General features: G+C 45.7%; 1 protein-coding gene across 1 annotated transcript; it reads right to left on the minus strand.

The window, feature by feature from the left end:
- Nucleotides 1–423: 423 nt before the first annotated feature.
- On the minus strand, nt 424–15436 carry TECTB (tectorin beta). Its single transcript, XM_036829274.1, has 10 exons — nt 15361–15436; nt 14441–14631; nt 12487–12629; nt 12309–12381; nt 8637–8740; nt 8405–8488; nt 4312–4474; nt 2737–2809; nt 1575–1607; nt 424–473 (listed from the first exon to the last, which is right to left on the minus strand). The coding sequence occupies exons 1-10, from the start codon at nt 15434–15436 to the stop codon at nt 424–426; spliced, it is 990 nt and encodes a 329-aa protein (XP_036685169.1).
- Nucleotides 15437–15666: the final 230 nt, after the last annotated feature.

A 15666-nucleotide genomic window follows, 5' to 3' on the forward strand; every position in this document is an offset into this window, starting at 1 on the left:
TGGTTGTTCCTGTGCATTCTGTCCTCAGCACTGACTTTGTGCTTATGCCCTACCTTCTCCTCAAAATGCTCAGCTGCGCTTGGTTGGGTGTGCTAGTCTTTTAAAATTAGAATAGCTTTCAAAGGAGTCCGCTGCAGTCTCGACTTGACTATGGGGAAAGGAGACTCCTCCGCCGGCTGCAGGGGAGGGACGGCAGAATCTAAGAGCCACAGGAAGTCACAAGAGGAAGTGGGGCACCGAAGAAAAACAATCACTGAAATTCACGAAAATCACTGAACACATATTTGGCAAAGCGCTGTTCTCTGCTCCCCAACAATACGGTCTTCTGTTTGTTCTTTTTGGCAGCACACTAAATGTGAGTTTGTCATTGACAGAGGAGATGGTCTTGGGTGGAGGAGCTGCAGCTGCCTGCCTGGCTCTCCCTTAGAACACAGCACAAATCCCCAGCATCACGATGAGGTGATAGAGAACATCTGTGGACCAGACAGGAAAGGAGACAGTTCGACAAAGAGCAAGGAGAACTCGACAAAAGAGTCAACTCAACATAACTGAGTCAACTCAAGGACGTTAAGTAGGTTTTCATAAAACTCTGCACATTTTGTACATAGTCATTTTGTTCATCCTCTGGGGTTTGCATAGCTCACTTTCATCAGTACAAAGAACCCAACAGATAAGCCTAGGATAGGGACCTCTGACAGATGGGAACCTGAACTTCGATAATACAGTGACGGTGCGTTTCACTGTAGACTCCAGATGGTGCATCTGAGAGTCTCAAACAGTTGGTTTGCATGATTTCCTGTAATTGTGAGAGCAAATCCTACATCTGTGAGTTTGTTTATAAATAGAACTGCCTTACCCATCTTCTCGCATCATTTGGTGAGATCTTGGGTCTTAGCTGAAATGCTTCTTCCTCTAAGATGCTTCCCGGGCTGCTGTCTAAATCATTATTCAGCCCCACCCACCATACTTCATGCATATCAGGAAGGGCAGGAGCCTTGCCTGCCTTGTTCACTGCAGCAGTTGCACCACCTAGAAAAGTGCCTGGTACAGAGTCAGTAATTATGGCTGATCTTTACTGGATGTTTGTTGCTCGCTGGGCATTGTTTAGTACTCTTAGCTGTAATAGTTAATCCACACAACAACTTCTGTGTATGATATGGGCAATTATTAACCCAATTTCATGGAGGAAACTGGGGAATGCAGGAGTGGGGTCATGGCCGAAGGTCACTCAGTTCATGAGGGGCAGGGTCATAGAACGGACTCAGAAATATTTGTTGAATGAACAGATCATTGAAAATCACGTTTTCCGAACACAGAAACCCAAGAGGAACCACCTGGTGATGTCTTTGCTTAGACTTGGTAGGGGGGTGGGGGAACCAGCTCTGCTTCATCCAGCTTGCCCCCAGCCCCTCCCTCCCTTCAGAGCTCAGGGGCTGGTTGGAGAGAGACCTTTCGACCTCCAATCCCCCTCCACCTCATTCAGGTAAAGGCTTTGCTGGGGCCAAAGGTAAGCCTCTTTTAAAACACACATCTGCCTGTTAAAAGCATTGCCCAGAGCTGTCTCTTTTCCTTACCTGAGAAGCTATAGAGACCGGAGGATCCCCTGCCTGTAGTGAGTAAAGAAAGAGAATACAGAAGGTTTAAGAAAAGATCACAGAGGGAGAAGTCTCAGAGCTGTGTTCCTAAAACACAAACCTGACTGGATTCTCCCCTGATGAAACCAACCCGCTCCCCATTGTCTTTAGCACAAAGTTTCTTGCAGGGTTGACAAAGGCTTCATCTCACACCATTTTCATCTCGGCTCTCTATGGCAGGGGTTGGTAAACTTTCTGAAAAGCGTGGGTGATAGTAAACTTTTTCAGCTGCGCAGGCCACTTGTTCTCTATTGCAACTACTTGATGCTGTCGAAAGTAGCTGGAGACAAGCCCTAAATGAACCAGTGTGGCTATGTTTCAATAAAACTTTCTGTATATACGATGAAATTTGAATTTCATATAATTTTTGTGTGTTATGAAATATTGTTTCCTTTGATTTTTTTCAACCACATAAAAAGGAAAAACTGCCCTTAGCTTACAGGTCATACAAAATCAGGCAGCAGATGGGGTTGGGCTCCTGACCAAAGTTGGGTGACTGTCCTCTAAAGCTCCCAGGCCTTGCCCCCCCTTGATGTCACAGCACTCTTGAGGTCAGACTTAAAATGACTCGCAGAGGTCCTCCCTAAGCCTGACTAGGCTGAGCTGCCTACGCATCTATTCCCATAGACCCTACCTCTTCCACCCCCACTAACAGTAATCTCCCTTTCCCTTAGCATTCAGCATCTCCTTCCTTGCTGGATGGTACATTCTTGAGGACAGGGCCCGTGTGGGTCTCCTTTATTTCTGAAACCCCAGGGCCCACCCAGCTCCTTTACTAGTTTTGTTGACATGCCCTGGATGCCCCAGTACGTTTCATTTTCTATTATTATTATCACCTGCACACTGTGCCTGGAAGCTCAGCACTTCCTAGTCCCTGGGGGGCATTGGAATTGAGGCCACAGGCCGAACTTTTCAGGGTAGTTAACAAACCTCCTTGATCGGGCGTGAGTTACCCACCCCCCAGGTGAGGAGACGCGTTGCAGGTAAAGGTTGTGTCTACAGGCACAGCTGGTTTGGCAATTCAGTTAAAATGCTCAAACCGGCCGTGCCTGTGGACGCAGCCCAGCTTGAGGGCAACCATTTGGAAAACAGAGAAGCTTACTACGGAGGGAGAGCTCGACGACCAGGACGCCCCCAGTCTGGTCCCGGAGGAGGCGTTTTCGTTTGTCACAAGTCTGGAGACCCAGGAGAAGCCGAGGGGAGAGGTGGGATGAGAAACAAACACAGGAGAGAAAAGAGATTTTTTTTTAAGAAGTCACAAAGTTGATGGAGTCAAAATTCCCCAGGCCTCAGACATTAGTTCCCTTATTGCTTTTATAACCCAGAGAGATGTATTTCATTGCTTCTCCAACTTGAGAAAAGGAAGAAATCTTTCCGGCCTTAACTCTTCAAGCTGGAACAAATCCACATTGCGTGTGGGAGGAACTGACTCTGTTTCTTTTGATGAGAAGTAAGGCTTTTACCCATAGTTACTCTCATCTCTGTGATTTGAGACGTGGATACCCACAAAATGTGTTCTGGTTCATTTTCTTTTTAAAATGTAGTGCCAATAATAATCCTTTCATGAACAGTTAAATGTTTCTCTACTCCCTTCCCTTTCTCTGTTTTTGCTCATAAGTGACCACTGTCTAGCCCAATGAATCAACAGAAATAGAGATTATCATCTTATTTCTGTTGGTTACTATAGGCAATGCGAGCAGGTACCCTCTTCAGAAACACTGTGTCCTTCCTCACTGAGGTCTCCGGTCCAAATAGACTGGAGGAGGTAACAGTTTGGAATTTAACACTTTTAGATCTTCAAGGCAGTGGTTCTCAAACATGCGCGCCCCTTGAAGAGCTTGTTAAAACACAGATTGCTGGGTCCGCCCAGGGTGTCTGAATCAGGTGGTCTGGGGCCAGGGGGTGGGGTGGGGGGCTGAGAATTTGCATCCCTAACAAGTTCCCAGGTGATGCTGAAGCAGTGTGGACCACACTTTGGAACCACTGCTCTAAGGACCAGGTTCTCACCTGGTCGCAATGGAAAATCGTCTTCCACCTGAATTCATTATGCATGTTGATTGATCCTGCAGCAACTTCTTGGTGGAGGAGGTGGAGGGGAAGCTGACCGTCCTGCATGAGCTACTAAACATGTCTGGGAAGCTGGGCCCTTCCTCTCACGTGGTGGGAACAGCTGTGACCTCATGTCGCAAATTCCTGCAACATCTCTCTCGTCCATCTTAAGTCTCCGAGATGGACGTTCAGGCTGGTAAGTCAAGAGCTAAAAATACCTACCTTCGACTTCCATCCAGAGCCTATTGCTACCAGCTGAATTTTGAATCTCCCTTGTCCTATTAACTTTTTCAAAGCATCTCCATGTCTGTTGTTTCTTTCATTTTCCCTAACATTGCTCTCTGAAAAGAGAAGGGCCGCCATTACTCATCACCACTCTATCTTTAAAGAGGAGAAAACCAGGCTCTGGGGTTAAGTGACCTGGGCCAGACCATGTAGCTTGTTCGTGGCGGGGCAGACACGCCTGGAACGTCTGCCCTACCCTCAGCAGCCTTTCCTCCAGTATGTCCTCACACACATCTACACTGGTCTGTTGACAATTTCCCAGGGAAAAATACAGCTTCTCAAATACCGTCCCGTCACCCTCACAGCCGCAGGTAATAGTCTCATTCCGGGAAGGATGGCTCACCACCGGGCAGGAGAGCTTCTCACTGTCACAGATGAAAGTCTCACAGTGTAACCACACCTTGGACAATTTGGGGATGTTCTGGAACCGGAAAGCATTGAATTGGAAGGTTGCCCTGTGGTCTTTCCCATTCTCATGCACGAGGACTGTTTCATCCGTAGGGCAGCTGGAGCACACGGGGTCGGGGGAGGGAAGGGGGAGAGACAAGGTCATCTCATGAACTCCAGCAAGGGCGCCTGAGGCAAAGTCACGCACGACCTCCCCTGGGCTTTTACACAGCACGTTATCCTTCTGAAGCACTGTGGCAGCACCTCACTTATCCTCATTTCTTTGGGGTCAGTTGGAGGAGCTATGAGATGGCTGTGACCATCCCCATTCTACAGATAGAATACAGCAAGGGTGGAGCAACTTACGAGAAGCCACACATCTGGAAGTCACCACACCTCCTTCCCCAAGAAATGAAATCCCCCAGACAACGTCCTCCGGAGGACTGGGATACGTAAAGACTCCCAGCATATGTCCAAAATAAAGATGGTGGTGCTGGGAACGGCAATTCCCAAAGTGCTCTCACAGCCGCCTACGCCCAGATCACACCCAACATATTGCTGTGTGTGTATTGTGAGGTTTTGCCACCGGGAATTTGAATTTACATTGTACTATTTAAGCAGCGCCATATCTATTCTATTATATAATTACCTTTGTAAAGATATTTTTAATATGAGCACAGAAAACAATGGCTGGAAGGATACCATTTAAATGTTAACACTGGCTATCATAGACAGTTTTTGTTTTCTTCTTTCACCTTTATGTTTTGTTTTTTTTTAAATTTTCTATAATGAGAATGTAATATTTGGGAAGTTTCAAAGTCCCAAATGTACAACTGCAGTAAAAGAAAAAATAATGACATAGATGGGCATTTGTCGAAACCAATTGTTCTCACCTGGGGGCCATTTTGCCCCCCAGGGGAAATTTGGCATGTGGTTGTCATGACTGGGGGGAAGATACCCCTGACACCTAGAGGGTAGAGACCAGGGATGCTGCAGAATGCCCTACAGGGAACAGGACAGACCCCACAACAAAGAATGATCCAGCCCCAAAAGTCAACATTGTCGAGATTGGGAAAGCCTGGTTTAAGCACAATACTTTTTCATTTACCAAACACATATGGATTCCCTACTTAAGTGCCAGACATTCAGCCAGGTTGGGAACAGACACAGTGGTTCTGGGGAATGCACAGCGAGACCCACAGAGTGTGAGGGCCTGTATGCAGGTGACGATGAGCACCAGAGCCTGTCCTCTTCGGAACAAAGGTCTCTGGGTTCAAAAGCTTAAGACCAGTGGACAGCACCGCAGTGGAACCCGAAGTTCATGCCCCGCCTGGCGTGTTTCTCTGACTCTATCGTCCTTCCAACTCAACACACACACTAGGGAGCAGTGCAGCCGCCCCAGGGAAACTTCATGGTGGACCCTCCCCCATCCCAGTCCATCAGAACCAGACATTAGGGGCCAAATTAGAGGTAGGAAGGAGGGGGTGTTAACTCTGAGAGTGAGTGAAACAAGCCATGAAAACTGTGCCTTATATCTGGACCAGGGCCAGAAGCTGGGATCTGTTGGTGGTGGCCTCTGAGCAGTGACAAGAGCTAGGGGCATCTTCTGAGCTGTGAAACAAGACTCTTGAAGAATCATTCGGTCATTAAACCCGAGACCCTTGTACGAACTCAAGACTAAGTCCTTAAAATAGTTCCTGGCTGCTGGAGTGTCCAGGTATGGTGTCAGACAGTGGGAACAATGTAAAGCAGAGCTTTGCTGGTGGCAGGAAGGAGGCAAGTAACAGGCAGGCCTAGATGCCCTGGCACTGCTGCCTCTTGGCTCTGGCTGTGGCACCTGTCCCTCCGTGACAGGTATCTCGGGATTGTGGAACGCCCACAGGGAGGCTTTCACACCATCATCACTTCCCCACCTGAGATCAAAATTCCTATTCTAATCTCTCCAGGCATTCTTGAAAACTGGCTTTTCCTTCCAAAGGGCCTGGTGTGAGCCAAAACCATCTGGGAGGTTATGGGAGCGGCCTTTCTAATTCTCCCCTTTGGCACTGGTCTTCGTGCAATTATCTCCAACCTCAAGGGGCCATTTCAGTTAGGCAGTATTTGCAACTAGGTCAGGGTGTCTTTAATTTGGCTGTGCTTAAATGCAGAGTCCCAGAGTTCACCCAGGGACCTTCTGATGTTGTAGGTTTACAACGTGTCTGCATGTGTAGCAGATACCCAAAGGAATTCCTGTGCACACTAGGGTTTGAGGACCGCTTGTAGCGACTACCCCAAAGTCACATGCATTCCCTTTTCTGCCGTATTACACATCCACTAGGTGAGCAGGAACACTAGAATTATCTGAGGAGATGATTCCATGGTGTGGCAGAAGCATTTGCCCTTGTGTGGCTATTGTTTGAGAGAGGTTCCCAATGCCTCTTAGTAATTTCAAGGTCCCTGTAGGTCAGTAGTTTATTTCAGAATCTCCCTGAGGTCATTTGATTTTCACCATCATCAACAGAACCTAAATGAATCATTCAAGGACAGATGTGAAATAAAGACCCAAACTAAGCTCCCATCTCTGCAGGAAGATGGGTTGCTTGGGTGTGGGCCTTGCTGGCGTGTCCTACCCTGTGTTATCAAGAGATAACGCTGCCCAGATCATCCATCCCTTTACTAGCTTAGACTCTGGGTAAGTTTCTGAACTTCTCTGTGCCTCAGTTTCCTCATCTATAAAATAGTGATTGTTATACTACCTACTCTATAGGAAGTGTAGTGAAATTGAAATAAATTAGTATTAGTAAAGCACCTACCTAGAGTAATGCCTGGTATGTTGTAAGGGCTGTATAAGTGTTTGTTAAATAAAAATAGATAAAGATCCAAAGTGGCTTCACCTTTGTTATCTTATCATCTTTGTCCCTGGCGGCAGTGTTTACTCAGCCCTGATGGGTCCAGTGTACCTGGTCTGCTTTGGTTTGGGGAATGGCCTCTTCTGGGTTTACTGTTTGCTGTGTGGATGACGCCTGCACCTCTAGTCTAACTCATCCTCTCCTTTGTTTTCCAAAGTTACAATTCTAAGTGCTTCTAGACAATTGTCATCTCAAGGTCAATATGTCATCCCTGAACTCAAGGAGAATCCAAACTCCCTTATCCAGAACCCCTCTTCCCTAGGAGCCTACGACAAACAATTTCTCATCTTCACAATTCACGGTGCAACAGCAGAAAGCATTCTTTGTCACATGTTCCTTAGACATTGTACCCTGTCCTTCCCTCTACCATATCCAATTGGTTGCTAAATTTTTATTGCTTCTCCCTCCCTTGGGTGACGTTGGATGACCTTCTTTCCATTCACTTGGCTACAACCTTGATTCAGGTCTTATCACCTTTGGCTCTAGAGCTGCCACAGCCTCTAATCTGGTCTTTCTACCTCCCATGTTCTGTTTCTAACCACCCTATGTGTGATTTCCAGAATCACATTTCTATACTCTAATCCCATTACTTTAGTCCTCTACTCCAAATTTTAAGAACTCCCCGTTACCTATGAAATTATTAGTAAATAAAAACAATGATATTATTAAAATTGATTGAATACCAGCTAGGTACTATGTACTAAGCTTTTTACGTGGATATCTAAGTTAGTTCTCATCAGGGTTCTGATGTCAGATTGATTGGATTTGAACCCAGCCTGCCCACTTCCCCATGATGATTGGATGTGAACCCAACCTGCCCACTTCCCCATAAACACACACATACACTAACTATGTGATATTACTTAACCCCTCCTGTGCCTCAGTTTTCTCATCTGGAAAATGGGGATGATAGTAATAATACCTACCTGTTGTAAGGCAAATGAGTTAATATATGATAAAGCTCTCAGAACAGAACCTGGTACCTAGAAAGCACTATGTAAGTGATTCCTGGTATCAGTACTCAGTCTGGAAGTACAGAGGAAGTCACTGATGTGACCCTAACAGGCTCCACCTCTTCCTTCCAAGCTGTCCCAAGCCAGAGCAGTCCTGGATCTACCTAGCCCCACCTCTCAGCCCTGTGGTCCAGAGAGCCGTACCTACCCCTTGTTAATCAGCTGCCACTGCAAGGGATACATGAAATCAGCCGAAGGTGTGGCCCAACAGCTGTTCACAACCACTTTAAACCTGGAAATGAAACAAAACGCATCACTGTGAGCTAGGGAGTTGTATGCCTAGAAACTTTGGGTGATTAAAAAGCCTCTGGGCTGTTTTTGTTTGTTTGTTTTTCTCTTCTTTGTATTTATAAATACAAACATTAAGAACACACACTTACCTAATGCTTAACCCTTTGGCTTCAACTCCTGCAAACAGATCTGAACCAATTTCGGAGGTCTCCAGGATAAAAGGCGCTTCTTTCTTAATGGAGAACTTGGCATTCTTTGGAAGGAAATTGACACTGGGCATTATGATCTGTCAGACTGAGCAGCTGGGTCTGACAGAAGCAGATGAATCGGGATGGAAGGGGGGAGGAACAACCCAAAGGCACAGGTACATGAGACCACAGTGAGACCCGCCGGGACCAGAGAGGCTGTACCTCCTAGGATGCTGGTGCCATCTTAGAAGGGATGAGGACATCACATGTATGTCCAGGAGACTGCACTATATAGAGACCAAAATCATAGACTGCTGTCCCCAGTGTAGCCAGAGGTGCTTCTCCTGGCTCCATCTCCCGGGAAACAAGAATTGGAATATTGGAATAATACCTCCACTTGCAGGGGAAGCTTCCTGATTATGTTACATAGTGGAGCACAGAATCTGCACCCTTATTCCAATTTCTGAAGCAAAACGCTTTTAAGGGTCAGTTTCTCCACTTCTCACCTGACAGTGAGGCAATACTCAGTGTGATTTCCCCCTACTTTCTTTGTAACATGAAAATTAGGGACCTATGTCCAGATAGCTTCACCCTTTAGTACCTGGACAGTTTATTTTGGCAAATTCTGGGCTCTGCCTTTTAATAGGGGCATTAACCCAGGAAATCATACAGAGAAAAGAGTCACTAGGATGATGAATGGACCACCAAGAATGGGACGATGTTTAGTTTGGGAAAGACAAGCTTGAGCTAGTTGAAGGACCATCAGTAACATGTAGTATCATTTCAGAGGACAGAACCAGGACCAGTGGGCCAGAGTTCGGAATGTCAGATTTCATGACATCAAATTTCACATGCTGACCTAACATGAGAAGGTCCAACTTGCCATTGCCCTTGGAAGAGGTGGGGAACCCATCCCTCAGCAGCCTTGCAGAAGGGTTTTGGGCATTGGGTGGAAGGTCAAGATTAATCACCTCTGAGGTTTGTTCTGACTCTGGAAGTCTATGATTTTGGTCTCTATTGCTTGCCTTCGTTCCATCCCAAGCTTTGGCATTTGTTTCTGTCTAACTAAAAGGAATAGTCAATACCATTTTGATTGAATAGAAGTCAACCTAATCCCACTCTGACATTGATGTTCAACCCTATAAAGATAACAGTGCTGGTGCTGGGAGTTCTCAGTTTCCACTTTAAACAAGGTCAAAGTTCACAATTGTGAGAATGACTACTTCCTCAGGCATTTACTTTGCGCCAGGCGCTGTGCAAAGGGTTTTATAAGGATTATTTCATTTAACCCTCATAACAAACCGCTCAGATAAGTGCTATTATTATCCCCACTTAACAAATGCATAGGCGGAGGCCCAGAGAGGTTAACTAACTTGTCCGAGGTCACACAACTAGCAAATGGTGGAAACAGGCTTCAAACCAGTGGTCTGATGTCAAGGCCTATTTTCTTAACCACAATGCTAGGCTACTTCTACAAGTTGACTACCTTCCTTTATTTTGGATTGGGAGTCAAAATAACTTTACCAAGAATACCAACCACGGACCGTTGGCAGAATTGAGTGGAAGGGGGTAGAGAGAGAAGAGAGGAAGCGTGCTGAGTAGAACTGGTGGTTTTGGAGCCTGGCATTTGGAGCTCTCAGAATCCTAAGCAACTAGCAGAGCATTGATTCTATTGTGCCATGCAGGGCACAGCTCGGTCTCTGGTAATTTGATGGAAATATATGCAGCTAGCAGCTGTTGCTTCAGAAACACACAAGAATGCCCTCAAAGCAGAAGAAGGGAGGAGAAGAAAAATACCAACCTCATGGGTAAGGCACAGGAAACCGAGCCCATTGTGGGAATGTTAATCAGTACCAAAGTCTCGGTTATAACCTCAGAGCCCCCTCGTTGCCAAGGTTTGTTTGTCCTATAAGGGTCTTGGTGGGCCCTAGGGAAGGCCTTAGTCTCATTTCTACCAGTTCAAGGAAGCAGTCTGTCTAGCCCAGAGGATGGCCTGGGTGATGCTGAGGACATGCTTACTAATTTTTGTTTTTTCTTAAAAAAGTTATAGGATTTGATATTTCTGTCTGAAACTTAGCTGCACCTAACTGATGGTGGATGATGACTTTTGACAATCGTGGTGCCTCTCCATTTCCAACTGTTGTAAAACCTTCATAGGGTCATATCTATAATTTTATCTGGTTAAAGCAACAATCATGTATTTCCAGACAGGGACTCAGTAGTAAAGACAGCCTGTCATCAGGATGTCCCTTGAGTCTGTTGTCAATGTGTGAAGCTTATTTTCCTCTCTGGATAACCTTCATCGGTTACTACAGTGGTTTTGCCATCCTTTCATCACCCTGGTGATCCACGCTGTTTTAACCCCCCTGATTATAGGTCAAGGGATTGTATGGAATTTCCTTTTCTCGGGACTTAACCACTAGTGGTGTGTAGCCTGGGGCAGATCTAGGTTTTGTGGGACCTTGAAGCTTATTTAGAGAGCCCTCTTTAATTAAAAGAATCAAAACTTTGAATACAAAATTAGACACAGGGCCTTGAAAAGGGCCTGTGGAAGTGAGGGGTCATGAAACTTAAGCTTCATTCCCTGCATAGTAAGTTTGCCTTGGAGACCAATGTTAGGGGACCTTGTTCCAGACTGGGTACTGCTCTGGACCAGCTGTGGGATCTTGGACAGATCATTTCCTCACTGGGTTTCAGATCCTCAGCTGTAAAATGGACTAGGTTATTCTAGGATCCCTTCTAGCTCTCACCTTCTAAGTTCAGCAAGATTAATAGCTTCCAGGGAGCTGGTAAAGCAAGTTGAAAGAGTTCAAGGTCAGTGGAGTTCCAGGTAATATAGTTGTTTCCTTTGCGAAATGAATGGGTTGTACATGGTGGCCTCTAAGGCTATCTTCCAGTTCTAATGTTGGAAGTAAAGGTTTCTATTTCTGCCTGCATTTTCCTTTAGCCAGCTGGGCCATCTCCTATGTGCATGTCCCCTCACTGGAAGCTGCGGGTCTGAAAAACAGAGCACCCCATCTAAACAGGAGGCCAGCTGGGCTAATGGCCATTGCATATTCAGTTTCTCTGGAGCATTTTATTCTTAGTGCCTTTAGCTTTGATGTCAACGTAGGCAGCATGCCCAAATTAGACAAAGAGGAGGCCCACTAAGTAAAGGGCTTTGGAGACCAAAAAACTAGGTGGCGGCAGCCAACCCCAACCTCTCCCCTTAGCCCTGTCCCAGGTAGGAATCTCACTACTCTATGCCGAGGTTTTAACAAGAGCTGGACCCTAAATATGAATCTCTGGAGGGGGTTGTAGTGGAAACTAATCTTGATTAAGCATTAGACCTTGGCTGTCTTTACTGCCGATTGACCTTTGATTTCTCTTATCTCAATTTTCTCATCTGTGAAATGGGAAGATTGCCCTTTTTTCTCCGTGGCACCTTTCCTTTCTTCCCTCCAGTCTATGAATCTGAATGTCTGCTGCATCTAGTCTTTAAAGAGGCTTAAAGCTAGGCCAAAGCTTACGTCTCAATTCAAATTCAAGAATGGGGGTCTGCATACAGCTTAGAGGAGAACGAATGCTGAGGAAGCATCCCATCATCTCCTAGAAAGGCCCCAGGGTAGCAGTGGAGACCTGGAGACCACTTACAGTGTAGAAGTTGAGAGACAACTGGCTTTCAAATGTGCCCATGCTCCCGTTCTTCACATGAACAGTGGCCACTCTGAAAAGGGGAGAGAATTTTGCATAAGGACTGAAACATGCCTGGTTGACAGGGACTGCAGAACACACGCAAGGCAGCCAGCCCTCCGCTCGCGGAGCAGCTTACCTCTGGTCAAAGGCAGCCTGGTTCACCAAGTAGGTGGAGTGGTAAGTGCAGGAAAAAGAGTAGTTCACAGGCTGGTTCTTTACGATCACGGTGCTGTCGTTGGAAACAATGTGGCTGTAGAAGTGGTAGATGGGGGGCTTGTACTGGAGAAAGAAAGAAGGCGGTTAGGGTGGCCCTGTACCCCCATGATGTGAATGAGGCCTCTTGGATAAATGATTGAAGATGGTTCAGAAAAAAGCCCAATGGGGAGGCATGAATGTCTGCCATTGATATAGCACCCACTCTTGTTTGTCGGTGAGCTGATAATTTTTGTAAAGAGACCTTAAGTCTGTTCAAGATTGTTTGTTTTTTTTTTATAAATTTATTTATTTTATGTATTTATTTTTGTCTGTGTTGGGTCTTCGTTGCTGCATGCGGGCTTTCTCTAGTTGTGGCGAGCGGGAGCGGGCTTCTCATTGTGGTGGTTTCTCTTGTTGTGGAGCAAGGGCTCTAGGCACGCGGGTTCAGTAGTTGTGGCACACGGGCTTAGTTGCTCCGCGGCATGTGGGATCTTCCTGGACCAGGGCTCGAACCTGTGTCCCCTGAATTGGCAGGTGGATTCTTAACCACTGTGCCACCAGGGCAGTCCAAGATTGTTTATAATAATCTAAGTTGAATGTTGTACACTTAAAAAAAATCCATATACCCATTGGGCTTCTGACCGAAATGGACTGGCTCAGGAACCTCTATCTCCCAACATCAACTTTTAATTTACTTTCCCCTGTCCAAGTAATCTTATGTGACACCTTCACCAACCTCCCATCTCTAGAACATTACTGCCTGGTTCTTTGCTCTTTCCTTCTTCCAATCATGAGCACTATTTCTGAGATTCTTTCCTCTGACTTGTTGGACTTTAAAATCACCGAATATTAGAATTAAAAGGGATCTTGAACATTCACTTGAGAAGTGATCTGCCTAAGACTGCACGGATGATTTCTAGTTCATTTTACCAGGATATTCAAAGACATGATATTTTTGTTAATCATGCCCATGACTCTTCTCCCTAAATCCCTGAATCCTTGTGGGACCTTTAGGAAGAGGAGGTAGCCCCAGGAGCTGAGACCCGATAGATGTACCATCTCCTTCAGTCAAGGCCGTAGGAGTTCTAGACGTCAGCCAGAGCGTCAGAAGACCTAGGTTCCCTTCATGAGTATATCACTACTGGTTCTGTGGCCCCGAACTAGTGGCTTTGCTGGGAGGTCTCAGATTTCTCCTCCATCCCATAAGGATACTCGGTGAGAGGATGTCTGTGGTTCCTTTTAATTCTGATTACCTGTCCTGGGTACTTCACAAGACCCAATTATGGGTTGTGTTATACTTTGGTCACTCCTTTAAGATGCCTTCCATTATCTTTTTGTTTTTTTTTGGCCATGCCACGTGGCATGTGGGATCTTATTTCCCCGACCAGGGATTGAACCCGTGCCCCCTGCAGTGGAAGCACAGTCTTAACCGCTGGACCACCAGGGAAGTCCCTAAGATGCCTTCCACATGCACCCCTTTGTCACCACTTCCAAGTCTCGGGCAGAGGATGGCTCACCCATCCAACTCAGGAAGGATGGCAGCCATGAGCATGTGTTCAGAGCTCCAAGTGAGGTGGAGGTGGGAAATGTACTTTGTTCTACTCACGGAAGGTGGCTTAGCTGCTCAGGCAGTGAATTAGGAGAATAAAATTTAAATCCAAAGAGTCACCTAAACTAGACAGAAGAAAAGAATTTAAATAACACTAATATCTCAGGAAATTTGGGAGTTGGGACTGACTCTTCAAAAGAAAGTGGTGAATTCTGAATCTTTTTAAGGGTGGACAGAAGATGTCTCATTCTTGGGCCCAGTTGCCTCCTCTTAGCAACTCCTCCACGTGTGGCCTCCTCCCAGTTGCCTCCTCTTAGCAACTCCTCCACGTGTGGCCTGGTCTTACCTCGGACTGGGTTCCACAATAGGACTTGTTTTTAGGTGACAAATCTGGGATTACAAATTGGTAGTAACCTCCTTCGTGGACCCCATTGTAACACAGCCCACCGAGCGCCAGCTGGTGCACTTCCCATCCATAGGGACACTCTGGGATTTTGGTGATGATTGTTTTCGGATAACAAAACACAAGAATGACATCTGGAAAGAGGAAAGACATGGTCTGAAATCAGATCTGGTAATATCTACATATGGTGGGCTCCTGTTACAGCTGAGCATGCAAAGCAGTTAGTTAAAAATACTTTCCCCACTATTCTTCATGAGCTGTGACGAAAGTTTTCCCCCAACTTCAGTCACTGAAGTTCCACTTTTACAGTTTTTGAAACCTCTGTGTAATATCTGCATTATTCTTAATATGTATTCAAAATTGGTCCACTTTTAAGCTTTAACCTATATTAAGGAATGTATTTTTGAAACCAGATTAAATGTATTTTCATATATATATTTATATTTCCAAAAAATATATATATATTTCCAATCCATTCAATCTGGTTTCATATGTATATGAAAATCCCATGAAATGAGCATATAAAATTTAAAATGTCCATTTATGCACAATGCTATGAAACAGTAATTTATGGCACAGGACAGAAAAGTAGTAGTCAAACAGAAAATGGGAAGAAAATGTGAAGATTTTATCTCTATTTGTTCATCTATTTAGCAGCCTCTAATTTTTAAAAAGTGTAACTTCACCCAATAGATTTGTACTTTCTGTGGGAAAAACCGGATGGGCGTTGGGGTGCTTAAGTGCTTCTACTTGGCTACAGTATCGCATTTTCCTAACAATAGAAGCCCAGGGCTATGAACTCTGCGAAGGGAAGTGTCAGGAAAAGTTCCTTTCCAGGAAAATGGGCTAGCACCAGAGCATACCTGCTTTATTTGGAGTGCAAGATCTCGCAGAGGCTTCTGCAAAGACAGCCAACAGGACGAAGGCCCTCATCACCATTGCTCTTGCCAGGTGGCCAAATCAAGCTGGCCGAACGTTCACGGTCCTGTCAGGGCCCGAGCCTCGATCATTCTAGGTCAGAAACACGAGCGAGAAATTAAAATCAAGGGTGAGCACAAGGCAGCACATACAGAGGAGATGGATCGCGTCCCGTTTCTAAGGGCTCTTCGTCTGCGTTGCGAGGCAAACATGGGGCTCATACCACAGAGAGTGTCAATTTCACACGCGGC

Source organism: Balaenoptera musculus, chromosome 16 (assembly GCF_009873245.2).
Source record: "Balaenoptera musculus isolate JJ_BM4_2016_0621 chromosome 16, mBalMus1.pri.v3, whole genome shotgun sequence".
Taxonomy (NCBI): domain Eukaryota; kingdom Metazoa; phylum Chordata; class Mammalia; order Artiodactyla; family Balaenopteridae; genus Balaenoptera; species Balaenoptera musculus.

What these genes read in the sequence shown, in the direction of transcription:
- TECTB (XM_036829274.1), bottom strand. Translation starts at nt 15,436, where the DNA reads ATGGTGATGAGGGCCTTCGTCCTGTTGGCTGTCTTTGCAGAAGCCTCT. An exon ending in GCCAAAGGGTTAAGCATTAG is followed by an intron (nt 8,489 to 8,636) that starts GTAAGTGTGTGT and finishes TTTCATTTCCAG; the next exon opens with GTTTAAAGTGGTTGTGAACA. An exon ending in CGTCGAGCTCTCCCTCCGTA is followed by an intron (nt 1,608 to 2,736) that starts GTAAGCTTCTCT and finishes TACTCACTACAG; the next exon opens with GCAGGGGATCCTCCGGTCTC.